The following is a 17,939-nucleotide window of genomic DNA, read 5'->3' as shown; positions in this document are numbered from 1 at the left end:
CACACCTCTTTGTGCACTGATCCAAGGAAACAATGGGCAGTGAGGACTGACTGCCTCTCCGGTTCCTTCCCTACCACAAATCAAATCATGATATGAACCGGGGGTTGGGGGGAATTACAGAAGGGGCCACACATCTTGAAGAACTCTAGTTACAGAACAGGTAAGTAACTTCACTTTCTTCTTCAAGTGCTGGTCCCTATGTGTATTCCACTGTGGGTTATCGAGGAGCAGTATCTATTACAGAGGTGCATGCAAGCACAACTGGGGGAAAACAGCCAGCTGGAGTACAACAATATCCAGGGAAGCTTCGGCTGCTGAGGCCTGAACTATGGCTTAAATGGCTGGAAAGGGTATGCATCAAGCTCCACGTGGCAGCTTTGCCGATTTTACCAATGGGAACAACACTGAAGCTGCCTGGGCTCTGGCAGAGTGAACTCTCACATCTTGTGGTGGGCTAGTGTTGACTAGCTCATAACACAGGAGGTTGCATCCAGAGATCCATTCAGAGAGCCTTTGGGATAATACAGCTTTACTTCTCATCTATTCTGCTAAATGAAACAATAACCTAGGTTTCTTTCTGAACAGTTTTGTCCTCTGCAGACAGAAAAATCACTGCTCTGAGACTATCCAAGGAATGTAGACATGTGTCTTCACTAGAAGTGTATGGTTTCTGAAAGAAGGTAGGTAAGTTAATACTTTGAGGTGAAAGTCCGAAATCACCCTGAGAGTAAACTTAGTTGGCAGTCTCGATGTGATCTGATATTTGTATAAAACTGTGTATAGTTTATCTGCCATAAGGACTCCTAGTTCTCCCACCCATCTCACAGAGGTGGTGGCTATTAAAAAAGGCTACTTTCAAGGAGAGATGCTATAGCAAGCTGGATGCTAAATGGAGTTTTCATGAGTGCTGACAGGACAAGATTAAGATCCCACATTGGAGGTGGTTTGCTTACAGGTGGAATGGTCTGAAGCAAGTATTTTAGGAAGCAGAGTGTAAAACAATGGGCAAAAATTGAGTAGTTATTGATCAGGGAATGGCAGGTACCGATAGGTATAAAGTGAATGCATATTGAGTTGAGAGAGAGTCCTGAGGTCTTTAGGGATAGGAGGTATCCAGGATAGCAGGGATGTCTGATTCCTCTGAAGAAGTGTGCTGGTTATGAGCCCAGATGGAAAATCATTTCCATTTGACTGAATAACTTCATTTTAGTAGACTCCTTTCTACTATTGTTGAGAATAGCCTGGACATTTCTGAATATCTCTCAAGCACTTATTCTCTAGGCTCAATGCTCATGTAAACACCAGGTTGGCAGGTGCAGTGAGTCTGGACTGGAATGCTTGATTCTGCCTTTGTGTTGTGTCAACAGGTCTGGTAAGGTTTGGAACGTTGTCATGTGGATGAGCTAACAACTGAAAAAATGCTAGGAAACCAGAATTGCCTTGGGCCACTTAGGAGTGGGATCCTACTGATCACATCTTGCCCTGCTGGATTCTTATTACCGCACGTCCTGAGCAGATGGAGGAAAGATGTACATTAGTTGTCCTGACCAATGAACCAGAAGCACATCTCCAATGGAGTTCTGACCCAAGCCGCCCCTTCCCCTTGCCCCTCGCAATATTTCAGGCACTTTTTGTTCTTACAAGAGAGGGACCCCTAAAGATGGAATATTGTCTGTATTACTGAGTCATGACATTCCCACTCATGGTCCTGAGAGAAGCACCTGCTGAAGCTGTCCACCCAGGTGATGTTTATTCCTGTTAGGAGCACTGCTGATGTTTCATAGATTTCATAGGATATCAGGGATTGAAGGGACCTCAGGAGGTCATCTGGTCCAACCCCCTTCTCAAAGCAGGACTAATCCCCAGACAGATTTTTGCCCCAGATCCCTAAATGGCCCTCTCAAGGACTGAACTCACAACCGTGGGTTTAGCAGGCCAATGCTCAAACCACTGAGCTATCCCTCCTCCCCTGCCCCAATTCCATAATTTTACAGCATTAGAGTGAGTTGGATCTCATGCCTCCCTGTTTGTTTATATAAAACACAGTGGTAATAATGTCCAACATCATTAGAATGTGGCAAGACTATATGAGCGTGAAAAAAATGCTTGAAAGCCACCCAAACTGCTCTCAATTCAAGCTGGTTTATGTCCATTCTGTTTTCTTTTGCTGACCACGTGCCTTGAACTGAGTGTTCGCCCAGGTGAACACCCCAGTCAAATATGGAGGCATCTGTGAGGACAGACTTCTGTAGTAAGATTAGAGAGAACGGGACTCTCGCACACATGTGATCTTCATTCTCCCACCAACTCAGGGAGGCCCTAACCTCTTGAGGGAGCGAGATTTGTTTGTTCATAACGACTCTGGCTAGTAATTAAACTGAGCAAAGCTGGACCTACAGACAGCAAGAACATAACTTCGCAAATGGGGTTATGTAAGTACAAGATGACATATGACCCAGAAGGATGAGACAGGAGCAGATTTGCATCTGTGGGCTCAGCCTGAGTTGCACAGCAAGATGTTTGCTAGCCTGGAACCTGTCCTGCAGGAGAAATGCTTTGGCTGTGATCAAGTCCAGGGTTGCTCCTATAATTCTATGGACTGAGGTTGGCACCAAAGTGGAATTTTCTAAGTGTATGCACAGCCCTAGTGACTGCTGGAGATTGATCAGTTGGTTGGTTGCTGAAAGCATCTCCTGGCAGGATTTCCCTGTCAGTAGCCAGTTGTTTAAGCAGAGGAAGACTAACGACCCATGACAATGGAAGCGAGCTGCTATGAGCAAGAGAACTTTGGTAAATTTACCCTTGGTGCTGTTGGCAGGCCAAAGGGAAGCAACTTGTATTGGAAATGTTCATTCCCTATGATGAATCTCAGGAACCATCTGCGAGGTGGTGGATGTCTATGTGAAAATAGGCATCCTTCATATTGTCAGCTGTGAACCAATCCCTTCTGGACAATGAGGGGATGACAGATACCAAAAGTAACCATCCTAAATTTCAGCTTGCAAATAAAGATATTGAGTTGTCTTCGGTCTAAAATGGATCTCCAGTGTCCTTTCTTCTTTGGCACTGGGAAGTAATTTTAGTTCTATAGCTTCTTGAGAGAGCATCCGGTTGTGAGAGGGATCCTTGAAGAGGGAAGAGAAAGGGGACTTTTGGAGGGGGAAGAGAGAAGAAGCCAGTGATGTAGCCTGAATGTATTCTATCAAGTTCCCATTTGTCTGTTATGATGGCCTTCCAAGTATGGAAAAAATGGGCCATCACAACAGACAAATGGGTACTTGATATAAAAGAGCAGACTTGGGTGAATGGCATCTCTTGACCTGCGGTTAACACTGAAAAGGCATTGTTGGAGGAGTCATTTGTTTACTGTGCTGTATTTTCTGCCTCTTTGGCAGAAGCTCTTAAGCCCATTGATGGAAGGAGGACTTGGAGCACTGTAGGAGATCTCCAGGATGTGGTTCTCTCTCTTCAGGCCTTCGCTGTTAATTTCTAATGAGCATAGGGTTGCCCTTGAGTCTTTTAGTGAGTGCAAGGACTTGTATGTTTCGTCACTGAAGAGATTATTCCCTTCAGAGGGCAGATCCTCCACTGTAGCTTGTAAATTGCAAGGAAATCCCAAAGAGTGAAGCCATGATGCTCTGCACATAAAACTACTGCTGAAGCCATGGATCATGATGCTGCCAGCTGCATCTACTGAAGACTGCAGGGTTGATTTGGATATCAGCTTTCCTGCCTCAATCAATGCCTGGAACCACACTTTGTGTTCCTGTGGGAGTTTGTTTGCAAATCCTTGGAATTTAGAACAATTAATAAAGTTATATTTTGAAAGTAAAGCTTGTGTGTCAGCTATTCTAAATTGCAGGGTGGCTGATGTAAAGATCTTCCTGCCCAACAGGTACATCCCTCTATTTGAGGGCGGAGATCTGGCATGGTGCTGTCTGCTCCTTTCCATCTTGGCCTGAACAACTGGGGAGTTTGGGGTCAGGTGGGTATACAAAAACTCTCTTCTCTTGATGGCACTTAATATTTTTCTCATTTCTTTTAGGAGGTAGCAGCCCAGGTTGCCAGTATGTGCCAGATAAGTTTAGCTGGCTCCATAATGACTTCATGGACTGGAAGCACGACACTGCTTGGTCCTTCACTTTGCAGGATGCCAAGAAGTTTATGAGGAGTTAGTTGAACTCCCAAATGGTATCTGCAGAGTGTCAGCCACTCTCCTCAGGAAATCTAGAAACTACATGAAATCATCAGCTGGAGATGGTGAAGCCAGTGCCATGGCTTCATCTAGAGACTATGAAAACACTGTCAGTGCTGGTGGTACCTTCAGATCCATCTCTACTAGTTCTTCCTCCTCCTCAGATGGTAATTGCAAGAGGACTGGTTCCTTCCTTGGTGGAAATGGCTGACTCACACTGTGAGCAAATCAATTCATGGTACCATACGTACAAATCCCTGGTCGCCAGTATGGCCGGGGTTTTGCTTATACATAGGCTGCAAAGGACCCCAAGACATGGGGTATTACTATTCTGGGCTCAGTATGTCACTATGTGGATGAGAAGCATCCCTGAGGTTTTGGATCCTCTGTTCAGGCTAAAGTCTTGTTTCTGAGTGTGGGAGGCAGGTTCTTCACAAAAACATGGGATGCACCTGTATCAGTCATGCTGTCGGGACAGTAATGATGATGGATCCCACTTGGTAGAATAGATCAGAAAATGGCTCCTGTCACTCCAACCAAGAACCAATGGTGTCAAAATTTCGCTGATGAGAATTAAGTTTGAGATAATAGGAGACTCCTGATCAGGAAGTATAATAAAGCCCTCTAGTGATGTGAAAATTTCCTTAGTTTCAGGAAGATGAGGGCTTCTCTCTTTATGCATCATCAGGAGAAGAGTATCAGGTTGCTTTAGTATGTTATTTTCATTGCTGGAGTCTGGCAGATCCAACAACGTATGACTGTCTTTGGACAGTGCCGCTCATTGCTTGGTCTTGTGGTCCTGGTGCTTATGTTCATTTGGTGCCAGTGGTAGGATTGAGCCCACTGGTACCATCTTCTCTTTTGGAGCCTGCAGATCTGCTGAGGCCTCCATACAGATCTTCAAAGATCCACAAGCATCTCTTGACTGAGATGGTGTTAGAGAAAAGGCTCTCTTCTCAGAGGGATGATCTGAATGCAGGGGGTCTCCCCAAGTTGTGAGAGTTTTGTACTCTCATATGCAGATTTATAGGAGGAGTCCTTGTCCCTACTCCTGCCAGCCTCTGCATCCAATACGAGCTTGGCAATGTGTTTCTTGGCACTTCTAGCCACTCTAAAGGGAGCGGGCTGTCTAGGCTGGGTCAGACAGCAGCCTCATGACATGCTCCATAAGGTGTTTCTTGGTGTATCCCTCCCTGTGGGGAGGGATAGCTCAGTGGTTTGAGCATTGGCCTGCTAAACCCAGGGTTGTGAGTTCAATCCTTGAGGAGGTCACTTAGGGATCTGGGGCAAAAATTGATCCTGCTAGTGAAGGCAGGGGGCTAGACTCAATGACCTTTCAAGGTCCCTTCCAGTTCTAGGAGATTGGTATATCTCCAATTATTACCTTTAGTCTGTCTGCCTTTCCCGGTTTGGAACAGCAGTTGCAGCTGGAAATGAACAGGGCTCCTTTGAGGCAATATAGACACTGCTGCTGGTCATCTGAAACTGGGAACACCCGAAAGTAGGACAGAGATTTCTTAAAGTCGGGATTTGGGACACAATAGACCTAGTATGGAGGATGAGGGGAAGGCCCTCCACCACAGACTATACTAACTAATGATATAACTCTAATACTATACTAAAGTAACAAAAACTATTTAAATGACCGAAAATTAAATATTTACAATACTTACTGGTTCGAAGAGAAAAAGACTCAGAGGACACTAGAGAAGTTCTGTCTCGGATCATGTAACGGTAGAGAAGGAACTGGAGAGGCATTCAGTCTGAACCACCCCTTAAACCCTCAGATTGGAGCACAAAGAGGCAAATGGTGTTGGCACAGACCAAGAGGCAGACGCTGCTGAAAAAACTCCTCCAGTCTCGGGCACCTGGTGTGCATGCGTACCCAAAATGAAATACACATAGGGACCAGAATTTGAGAAAGGTTTTTTTTTAATTAAGAATCTGACCAACAAGGATATGGAAGACCCAGAAATGCTGCAAATTTTGAGAGATGCTGTGAGCCAGACCAATTGCAAAGTACTGATAAGTCACAGTAGCAGCTCTACTGAAGGCAATTAGAAAGGAATTGACTTTAGGAAAAGGGTGCATGAGGTGCCTTGACAGCTCAGAATATTTGAACTATGGGAGTTCCTTCATAGGCTTTGTTAGAAGCGAAAGACTCGTGAGCAGGAAACTACTGGCACAGGTATTTTTGGAGAATATCATTGCACTGGTGGCAGGGATGAGTGCATCTTTAGTAAGCATAATCAGGGACATAGAACAAGAAAAAGGTGGAAATAACGAGAAAGTAAAGAAGTTTTAAATTATGAGATTGGTTACACCTTCTAGACCAGCGTTCTCAAACTGTGGGTGGGGACCCCAAAGTGGTCAGGGCTGGCTTATACTTGCTGGGGCCCAGGGCTGAAGCTGAAGCCCAAAAGCCCCACCATCCGGGGCTGAAGCCGAAGGGTGTCAGGACTCAGGTTACAGGCCCACTGCCTGGGGCTGATGCCCTTGGGCTTTGGCATTGGTCCCTTCCGTCCGGTGTGGTGGAGCTTGGGCTTTGGCCGCCCTGCTTCCCCTCTACCCCCAAGGGTGGCAGGGCTCAGGCAAGCTCAGGCTTCGGTCCCCTCTCCTGGGATCGTGCAGTAATTTTTGTTGTCAGAAGGGGGTTGCAGTGCAACAAAGTTTGAGAACCCCTGCTCTAGACATAACCTTTGATTTTTAACAGTGGTAATTATGAAGTGGTAGTAATTAGAACATTCATATTCCTAGAGGACACACAAGTGTACTGTGTACCAAAGGCACCAAAAGCATTGAATATAATGTATTCTAGAATCATCCTTTGGTTATTTAAAATTGCAACATGATTTTTTCAATATCTATTCGCACAAAACATCTTAGACTAATAAGCTATTTTACCTTCTGCTGGTAAAAAAGTGACCAAATATTTCTCATGCAGCAACTTACTATCCTACTTTATGATGAGACAGAACAGACTGAAGCAGTTGTTACGTTGGCAATTTAGCTTTCTCCATGGTACTGTGGTTTGTTTGTATGGGACACATCATGACTAATACACAAAACCCAAAATGTTTACACCACATCTTCAAATTCCCTTCTAAAATAAAACAGTTCCTTCTCTTCACAAGCCACTACATTACAGTTATCTAAAATTAACATATGGCCCCTTTTTGTCAGCAGTAAATGTCAAAAGTTGTACCAAAGCAGCATATGTTTAACTTACAAGATAGGTGCCCATTTCTTTTTCCAGGTTGACTTGCTCAAATAATGAAAGATCAGTATCCACTTTTATGGAGTACACCCTTTTCTTCGCTTTCTTATTATGTCTCTTTTGGAGCCAGTAAGGAAGTAAGGCTTCTACAAATTGATTAAGGATCTGTGAAGTTATCAGCAGAGTGGCCAAGCTCTTAAGAAAATTAAACAAAACATTTATTTAACAAAATTGTGATATATCTTAAAATTATTTATTATTTTGTGCATTTAGATAACATTGTCAATGGTTATTTATAATGACAATAAAAGCAAATATCAAGCCAGTCTAGTGGTCTAGCAATACCACAACACACATGAGGTGGATCTAATTCCCAGTCTTTGCCATGGGCTGGTAGGAACTAAGTGCTGAGCAGACTGTACATTCAGTCCCGTGTGGGGAAAATGAATGCTTTGCCAATGTGTAACAACCCCACTGACAAAACTAATAATGGAGCTTAATGGGCTCCAAAGCAAGCCAAATTGTGGCCTTTTCAAACAAAGTTTCACTATAATTAGAGTTTGGGAAAATAAAAAGAGGGAAACAGAGGAATTCTTGTAGCTCCAAGGACAAGCAGCTCAGAAACCAACACACCAGGAAAAACAAAGGACAATTTCAAACACAAGAAAATCTTAAGTGACACTGTAATTCATGAGAGCAGCATTCCATTTCCAATCTCCCATTAGCCGGGTGAATAGGAGCTCCTCAACTGCAAAAGCCAACAGTTTTTAATATTGGCCTTTGTGTCTTCACTTTCTGCTTCTAAGATGTCTGCAGACATTTTCTAATTTGTAAGTTTAAACTGTTGCTTAAATGTATTTACCCACTTAATTACCCACAAAGAAAAAAAATGTTTGTGGTTCTTTATGATATACAGTAACTCCTCATTTAAAAGTCATCCCGCTTAATGATCAATTAGGGAACATACTCAAAGTTGTGCAGTGCTCCAGTCTTGCGTTGTTTGGCTGCTTGCTTTCTCCACCCCCTTCCCTCCGCTCCCCTCCCCTCTCCTCTCCTCCCCACCCCACCTCGCGCCTCCTGCCCACAAGCAGACCCTGCGGATCAGCACCTTCCCCCTCTTCCTCCCCCCCGCCTCCTGCCAGCAGCAATCAGCTGGCTTGCAGTGTTTTGGAGGTGGGAGGGAGGGGGGAGGAGCAAGGACTCAGCACCCAGGCTCCCGCTCCCTCTCCCTCCCCTGCCTCCCGAACGTGGCAAGCCAGCTGATTGCCCCGGGCAGGAGAGAGGAACAAGGACTTGGTGCACCTCCCGCCTCCCTCTTGAACGCAGCAATCAGCTGGCTTGAATCATAGGCCTGGTCTACACTAGGACTTTAATTCGAATTTATCAGCGTTAGTCTTCGAACTCAACCGCACAACACACCACAGGAAGCCATTTTCGATTCTAGCTCTTCTTTGGGTTGGTTTATCCGAGTACTCCACCCGGGTGGGTGGAGTAACGCCGCGCGCTTTGCTAGCGGCTCTAGCTTGGTGGGGATGCTAGCAACGAACAGCAGCTCGGGCCTATCCACACACACACCTCTGTTGGCGCTCTGGACAGCAGTGTCAGTCGAGGATCTGGCCAGCCACACACACAAAATGACCCATTTTTTTGATTTCATTTCCTGTTTCTGGGTTCTTGAATTCTGACGTGGTGGTTCATCGGGCGGCGCACTCCGCACCTGCACCTGCGCAGATGCAGAGCTCTCAAGAGAGAGGAGTCCGGGCAATCAGAAGCCCAAGAGGGTCCCACATGGACTGGGAAGCAGTCATCTGATCTGCTGTGAGTGTGTGCTCTCGCTCTCGGGCTCTGCGGCTGCCAGAGGCAAAAGAGGCAGACTAAGGATGAGGAAGCAGCCATGCAAAGGACAGCGGGGAGATACAGCAGTGAGTGACAAAAGTGAGAAGGACAAGAAGAAGACGTATCAAAAAGGGTATCAAAAAGCGGAGCGGCAAGCAGCCCCCCACATGCCGCTTCCAGACACGGCAGCTTTGCTCATTCTGTGTGTGCTGCACTAGGTGGGTCTGCCACAGATGCCCCACCAGGGACGGAATAGTAGGCCGAATAGTAGTTCCCCCCTCTTCCTCCTCCGGAAGATGAGGAAGGGAAGGGAGGAGAGAGCGCAGGCGACGGGGCGACACTCCCCCTTTCCTTCATGACCCTATCCCTTCATCACCAACCCCTCCGATCACCCTACCAGGATCCCCCCGTTAAACCCCCAGGACTCAAATCAGGGGGAAGGGAAACATTTATTATTTTAGAAACAGGACATTATATATTTTTACAAAATATTTTATAAAAAAAAAATAATAAATAATAAAAACATTTTAAAAACATAAAAAAACAAACAGCAGGTCTAACAGCACAAACAGCAAGCAAACTCTGGGATATTTCAAAAAAAAAAGCCTCTCAGAGAGCAAAAGGAAAAAGGAGAGCAGAGGTTTCTTGGGAGAGGGGTCTTGGGAGAGGCTGTGTTGTAGTCGTCTCTTCACGCCATGCGCCCCTCAGGTGATATGGGCCCAGGGCCTCTCAGGTAGAGGGCTGCATGGTGCTCCTGGTCTGCTGGGGAATCCTGGCTCTGTCTGTGCTCTGTGTCTGTTTGTGATGCGCTGCTGGGTGATGTCACTGAAGTGCTGCATGTAGTTTATTGTTATAGTGTGTACTGTTACTAGTACTTATGGTAGCATTTACTGCATAAGAATGACCTCGAACTTTTACTTTGCATAATAAGTTTTTACTTTTGCATAAGAATGACCCTCGCTTAATGACCTTTTGCTTTGCATAAGAACTGCAGGCCTTGCCAGCCCACGTGTTGCAGCACTCACTGCATGGGGCTCATCTTTTCTTGCTATCACTGGCCTTTACAGCCAGCTCTTTGCTTAGCAGCAGAGCAGCACTGCTCACACTAGCATCGCAGCAGAGAGCCATGAGCTTGTACTCTCAGAGAACTTGTGAGGACTTTCAGCACTCGCAGGATGCAGCTGCGCTCTGCTCTCTCTCGGACTGATGAGGCGTATTCGCAATCTGAGACTAGTTGAAACTTCTTTCCTGAGAATCACCTACCTGTTTGGTCTTCTTAACTGATGTTCACTTCTGTGTTTTTTACTGTTGGCTTACATGTATTTGTTCCAAATCACCTACTTGAAAATCACAGCTTTTTCTTCCCACACAGCTTCGAACCAGCACCCTCGGCGGCCCGCCAAGACCCAGGGAAGCTTCTGCAGAAAAGAGGCGGGACGAGGGCGAAAAGAACAGGCAGCAGGAGGCAGCAGCGCAGAGAGCCTGGCAGAGCAGCAGACAGCAGACATGGAGCAGCAGGAGACTCAAGGCAGGAATGGGCGCGAGGATAGGTGGCGGACCGGGGTCACGAGAGGCAGGAACGGACACGCCTGCGGCAGGTCACAAGAAGCTCAGCCGCCAAGGGGACCGCAGCCCTCCTCCAAGACCACAAGAGCAACCGCCCTCCAACCAGAGAGTCTGTCCAGGCACCCCAAAGTGACAAGTCCCTGTCCCCTCACCTGAAGTGACCAGACCCAAAGTGAAGCCTGGAGAATCGGTAGTCAAGACACATTCCAGGCTGATGTACAAGACAAGTTTCTTCCCTACAGCGCTTCTGTTTTCCCAAATCAAGTTCTTCCCCCCCAAATGCTATAACTTTATTAAAGTTTCAAGCCCCCCAACCATTTTTCATTGTGGTTCTCGTTTCATTACACTGTACAGACTCTGTTTTCAGGTGTTGCATTCTATTAAGTACATGGGCAGGCCACACAGGAGTGCTGCAGGGGTCAGGCAGAGCAGTCACAGGGCACACACAGACTGCAGTCAGCACAGTGTGTGTAGGGTGTGTGTGGTAGACCAGGTGGGTCCCTGTATGTGGTGTGGTGTCTGGTGCTGTGTCCCGAGAATGCGGCCCCTCACCTTCACAACATAAAGGATGCCGTCACGAACCCCCCCCCCCCCCCCAGCCCCCAAGCATCCCGTCATCCACTCCCACCCCCCCACCCCTCACCTTCCCCACCCCCCCCACCCCCGCACCCCAACCATCATCAACAATGCACCACTGCCCCCACTATACCTACCCTCCCACCAGTGCCAACCCATACCCAAACTAGCACAGCTTATAAACCAGAAAAAAAAATGTAGGAAACAGTCAAAGAAGTACTGAAAGTCAATAGTAAAAAACTATTATTTACTAATAAAACTCGCAAATTTTTGAAAATTCCTCTGAAAAGGCTGGGTTTTCTTATAGGCTCTCTTCAAATGCACTGGCAAGTCTCCTGGGTAGAGTTCCTCAACCTCCCCAGCGGCTAAAAAGCATAACTGTTCCATATCCTCCTGCTGGGAAATCAGCTCGGGTGAGGCTCTGACTATCAAAGCCCGCCTGAGCGGATGCCAGCCTCAACCTCCCTTTCAAAAGGTCTAGCCCTTGCTCTCACAGAGATTGGCACACGGCAAGCAAGCAGCAGCAAGCAGCGGTTCTTCTACTCCCGCATCAGCCCTGAGTCAGTACAGCCGCCATCTATCAGGCTTGGGAAGCGCTCCTTGCACCATTCTGCGACTCCACCACACTGCTCCACTTGAGTTCCCCGGGTGGTTCAGTGTGGCCCCCAAAGGTAGCTTCATGAGGCACCAGCTCAGACCAGCCAGGTCCCCACCCCTCACTGTAGGTAGGCATCTGCACATCCCGTACCGTTATTTTCCCGAAGAAAGGTGCTGCCAGGGGGCGTCTAAACAGCAGAAAAGAGTTAGCTTCACACACGCTGCCATGAACGCCTGCCCACCAGCGTTGATGTTGATCCCGCCCCTCCCATCCACATTTGGCTTGCAGCACCATTGAAAGCCAGCACCAGCCAGTAATGGAATTCCATTTCTGGCCTGGGCACACAGATTGAGATGTGAGTCCCATCCGTCCAGTCCCCACGCAGTTGAGAATCCCTCATCGCCTCGCGGCCTGATGATGACCATCATCTGACACCTGGCACTCCCAGTGTTCCAGTTCATGCTTGCACGCTGGCTACTTGTGGCGTGGGCTGCTCCAGATGGCCCCACCTGGCGCTCAGGTTGCAGACAAACTCGCGCTGGTGTGTCAGCTGACCGTCTCATGCATCCTGAAGTTTCACTCAGCTCAAGGCTGCCGTCCTTTGCGCATCCTTCAGTTTCTGCAGCCTCTGTGTGTGTCCCCAGGCAGCACACACAGTTCCCCCACTGCACAAGGATGCATCCTGATCTTGCAGATCACAGCCCTCAGCAACTTGACCCATTGCCTGTCCGATCTCCCCTGCCAGTCCGTGCCTTTCGCCCCCCCACTCAGCATCTGACCCCCACCTCCACCGACCCATCTCCACCATGATCCATTGTGATCGCGGCTTCCTGCTTTGTAGAGGTCTGCGCCTGCTCACCCTCTGTTTGACCCTCTCTCCTGCTGCCTCCACTGCCAGCGTACGCGAACGTCGAGCCAACAACGCCAAGGCGAGGCGACAACGACCATAAGTGCAGCGCAGATAGGCAGCGGGCTCCATGCCTGTGCAGGGTGAGCCGTTCCCCCGCGATGAACGCTCGGGAACCTTCAGCGAAGGCATACAGGGGCGGGAAGATTCAATGGGACACGATTTTCCCTTTCAATGCATTGGAAATCCAATTCATGGAATTTTTCAATCATTGGAAATGGGCAGTTGCATATGGCAGCGGGGATGCAGGAACTGTCCCATAGAATATCAGGGTTGGAAGGGACCTCAGGAGGTCATCTAGTCCAACCCCCTGCTCAAAGCAGGATCAATCCCCAGATTTTTGCCCCAGATCCCTAAATAGCCTCAAGGATTGAACTCACAACCCTGGGTTTAGCAGGCCAATGCTCAAACCATTGAGCTATCCCTCCCACCCCCCGCACCATTTAGAAGGGAAGGGAAGGGAGGGAGAGGAGCCAGGACGCAGCGTGCAAAGTAAAGGGGGAGGAGGTGGGGGGGGGGAAAGAGGCGAGTCAAGGGTGGAGGCTTGGGGGAAGGGTTGGAGTGGGTGGGCTGAGGGTTAAGCCCCTCACCCCTGGTGCTTGCAGAGTAGGGGAAGCTGTCCTGGAACCGAGCCCCCCCCCGTTTACATTAATTCTTATGGGGAAATTGGATTTGCTTAACATTGTTTCACTTAAAGTCACATTTTTCAGGAACATAACTACAACATTAAGTGAGGAGTTACTGTATAAAGAAAACCTAAAAAAGTTTGTTTGGATTTATTTTTGTTTTGTTTAATTTCTTTTCCACTTGCTTTTTACATTAAAATATCAGCAATATCAAATCTTGTCTTTCCTGGTTTTTCTGGAGGTCTTCTTGGAGGACCAGAGAACTCAAGTTCAAGGGTTATTAGCTTTAAATCAAAGATTTTTAAATTTTTAAACAACGACATCTTTTCTTCTAATTTTTCATGCATTTAAGTTAGACGGATATCAATAAAAACAGAGTGAGTTTTAAAAAGTGACTAAAAATGATTTCTCCCTCAATTCTTTCCAAATGCTTGGTTTTTATGGTAGTCATAATCCTACTGTTCTCCAGTCATCAACACAGTCCCCAGGAAAAACAATGCAGACAAGATTTGAAAAGTCTACTGCATAACAAAAAAAAGGCAAGAGAAAAAAGGGTTTCAGGCCTTGTTTATATATCAAAAAAGATATTAACCTCCCACCCACCTTTTTCTTCTTTGCAGGTCAAATTGTTTGAAAATATTTTCTTATTTGTAGGTTTTATTTGTGCCTCTTTCATATTGTTATGATTTTGCAAATATATTAGAGGCACTGAAATACAGAAAACTGGATTTGCCAGAAATTATTAACAGAGGGTGAACACATATCCTATATTAGAAAAGCAATAGAAACCCTCTGAATTCCTATTTCAACTAACTCTATATTTCTTAGATATTTTACAGTTTCCAGAACTCACCTGTCGCAGAAGTTTCATATCAAAAAGGACAAAAGCAATGTAGAAGAGGGAGGCAAAGCAGTTTAAAAAGTTGAACTGCAAAGAAAAAATGTAAATAGTATTATTGAAAAGCAAGCTCAAGAGAGAAAATGTAGACTACGATCAATAAACAGCACCCAACATAACAGATAATTCAATTAAAGAATTATTGTTCAGATAAATATCTTCATTTGCAAAGTTCAGTACCTGTATTACCAACAACTTAGATTTTCTAACCTACTTTTCAACGCCTACATTACTTTTGCATTTTTCTCAGTGAAACTAGACAGCTCAATTTCACTTTAGGCTACCTTGAAAATCTGAGCCTGTTCTCAATGTGCTGATTCCTAGAAGTTCCAGTTGTACAAACACAGAGTAAGAAGGTAGCTTCTGTCCCAGACACAACAAAGGAGTATAAACAAACAACTCAAAAGGAGAAGAAACAGTAATAAGAGCATGTTGTTATAAATCCCAGCTTTTAGCAAAAAAATTTTTTTTTTTTTTTAGCTTTTCAGGAAAGCATCCCTATTCAGAAAAGCACTTAATGTGCTTACATGCTTTCCTGATTCACTGCATATATGCACAGCTATTTTAAATTTACAGAATGTAAGTAAACAAATATAGCAGATAACCATTAAATCCCTACAGCCATCTACATAGCTTTCATCAGTTGGCAGTTTCACATAGGCACAAAAATAAAAGGGGGTCTTGAGGAGAGATTTGAAGTACAAATTTTAGTTCTAAACTGAGATGACAATGTTTCTTTAAGTTATGTCACAATGTTGGAAATACGTTATAAATATATACCTGCTGGGTGTATGTACATGAGATATACAGCAGTTGTACTTTAGATTCAACCAGTTTTAAAAGATTACATGAGTTTGACAGATATTCCATATATTTAAAATTGGAAATACCACTGGAATTGATATTGTCTCTAAAATAAGAATGAATTTTAAAGGGTGACAACTGTATGCATGAATTTGGAACCTTACTTAAATGAAAGGATATATGTGGCAAGAAGGATACATTTTCTGGATATATATACACAACTCCCAATGGATTGCCCAGCAGATCACCTCCCAAAAATGTATCCTGTTTGTCATCACTGCTAGCAGAGTTTGGGGAGAAAGGGGAGGTCTGTTTATTCCACCCCTCTTCTGGAGCCCCCTAGACTCTCTTCCTTCTGCAATTTGTAAGTACTAATCTGCCATAACATTTGTCATCTGTAAATTTTGCAAGACAAGAGAATGAATCTGTTGAGGGTTCCGTATAGGTATATGGTTGTACATTATTATATAAACTAAATATATGCACACACACAAATATAAAATGTAATATTTATTTTATTGTGTGCACACATTACACAAAATAGTTAACATTCCTATTCTCTGACAAACAGCTGTAGAAGCAAAACTATATCTGCATAAATGTGATTCCTATGTACAATAAGGCAGCCAATGGTTTTGTATAATATTTTTTTGGTAAGTCTTTCATTAACCAAAGAAAACTAGCCATCTCTAGCTGCATAATGTAACAACACAAGAGTGACCTCCATCAAAAATACCAGAGTTGTATTTTAGGCTACAGAAAAATAAAGAACTCCTACAAAATTAGCAAATGTTAACTGGATTTTTAAAAAACCACAGAAATCAAAACCCACTGTGACATTCACCTGGTGTTATTTGGACCAGTGATCTGCTAGATCACTCCAATTCTTGACTCTGGGAGCCAGCCTTACTCTGCTCTGCTGTGAGAACCCCCACTCCTGGGCTGTTCACGCACAGCCTCTGGCATGTAAGCTGCTCCTTGGATTGTGCAACCAAACGACACTAGCCAATATCTCTGGTCCCAGACACAACCCTAGGAACCTCCATCTTGCAGTGTCCAGTTATACCCGCTGAACACTGCAAGCTTATATGAGTTTGTCAAATTTAACAAAGAAATTGATATGCACCAGGCTTTTTATCCCAAGGGGAGTCTCTGACACACTTCAAACCAAACACACTGCTTTAGGTTGAATAAACACACAAAATTGTATTAACTACAAAGATAGATTTTAAGTGATTATAAGTCAAAGCATAACAAGTCAGATTTGGTCAAATGAAATAAAAGCAAAACGCATTCTAAGCTGATCTTAACACTTTCAGTAACCTTACAAACTTAGATGCTTCTCACTACAGGCTGGCTGGTTGCCCTTCAGACAAGCTCTCCCCTTTGACCAGCGCTTCAGTTGCTCGGTGGTGTAACTTTCCAGTGCAGACGTGCCCTTATGCTCGTTAATAACTACACTCCTATGACTGCTTATGCAAGTACATTAATGTATTTGAAAAGTGTTTGCACAATCAGCCTCTACATCAAGCATTTGGTAATATTCTTGGATGAATGAATCAGTGAAAACAAGAGCTTCTTGATATATACATTTGAACTTATCCTTTTAAAGAATGAAAGCAATAGTTTCCAGATGCAGCAAGGATCATCTAAAGAAAAATCTACACATCTAGACTCTTGAAAGGAAGAAATTCAATATGGGAAAAGTGAAAGCTGACCATTGTGGAAACAAGGGTCTAACACATTATATATTGCCTCCTTAAATAAAACTTTACACTAAACATACCTACCACTAAGACCTTCAAAATTAGATGATTCTGATGTGACGATTCCAGTCTATGATTTTCTAAAATATTGAAAACAATCAGTTGAGATACAATACAAAGCACAGAACACATATTAGACACTATGGTACAATAAAAACAAACAAGCATTTTTTCCTCTAGTTAGAGAAATATTTAAGCAAGAGCCTGTGGTGAAAAGTTTGGGCTGTGCCATACCCACCTCAGTGTTTAGCCCATCTTCAAGTATCCTGATGCGTATCAAGTATATTAGTATTTTTTCCTATTACAAAAATACTTCTGAATCTCTCTCTCTTTTATGAGAACTATTTTATAATAGAAAAATAGGAGAAAAAAGTGTTAAGCGTGATTGAGGCTCTGATCCTGCTCCCATTGAAATCAAATACAAAATTAACTGAAATGCAATGTGAAGCAGGATTGGACCCTAATGACTGGGTACTAATCTGACGCCCATAGAAGTCAATGGAAAGACCCTCGTCAACTTCCACAGGGCTTTGGATTTGGCTGTTGGAGGTCAAATGGGACTTTGTATGATACATGAAGTTCTGCACATACACAGTCATAACAGAATTAGGACCTTTAAAGATTCAGGCTTCAGAATTACGATACAGCCTAAACTCTCTGGATGCTTTTTGTTTTGTTATTGTAACCATTTTACAAGCTCCTGCCCTTTATGCTCATTGTCCCTACCTAAACAATAATTAAATAAGGTGATGTATTTGTACATACTCACTTTTCAGAGTAGAAATTCACTTTACAATTAAAGAGTGGCTATGCATGAATCATCTGAGGGTTTTTTCTAAATCTGAAGCTATCATTTTTGGTTTTTTAATTATGCAGGCTCAATTGTGGTTTTCAGTAAGGACAATAAAATGGATATTCTCTACATAAAGGTCACAATTCTAATATTTTTA

General features: G+C 44.6%; 1 protein-coding gene across 3 annotated transcripts in view; it reads right to left on the bottom strand.

The window, feature by feature from the left end:
• The window catches only part of ANO10 (anoctamin 10), a 240,049-nt gene that overhangs the window by 183,850 nt on the left and 38,260 nt on the right, over window positions 1-17,939 (bottom strand). For all 3 annotated transcript variants that reach the window (XM_039527912.1, XM_039527911.1, XM_039527913.1), the window contains exons 7-9: window positions 17,014-17,069; window positions 14,375-14,449; window positions 7,425-7,607 (exon numbers count right to left, since the gene is read on the bottom strand). In XM_039527912.1, the coding sequence (XP_039383846.1) occupies window positions 7,425-7,607; window positions 14,375-14,449; window positions 17,014-17,069 (314 nt within the window). The remainder of the gene's footprint in view (window positions 1-7,424; window positions 7,608-14,374; window positions 14,450-17,013; window positions 17,070-17,939) is intronic.

The sequence above is a fragment of the Mauremys reevesii genome, linkage group 2 (genome assembly GCF_016161935.1).
Source record: "Mauremys reevesii isolate NIE-2019 linkage group 2, ASM1616193v1, whole genome shotgun sequence".
In the NCBI taxonomy this organism is placed as follows: Eukaryota; Metazoa; Chordata; order Testudines; family Geoemydidae; genus Mauremys; species Mauremys reevesii.
This window is presented reverse-complemented; position numbering and strand designations above follow the sequence as displayed.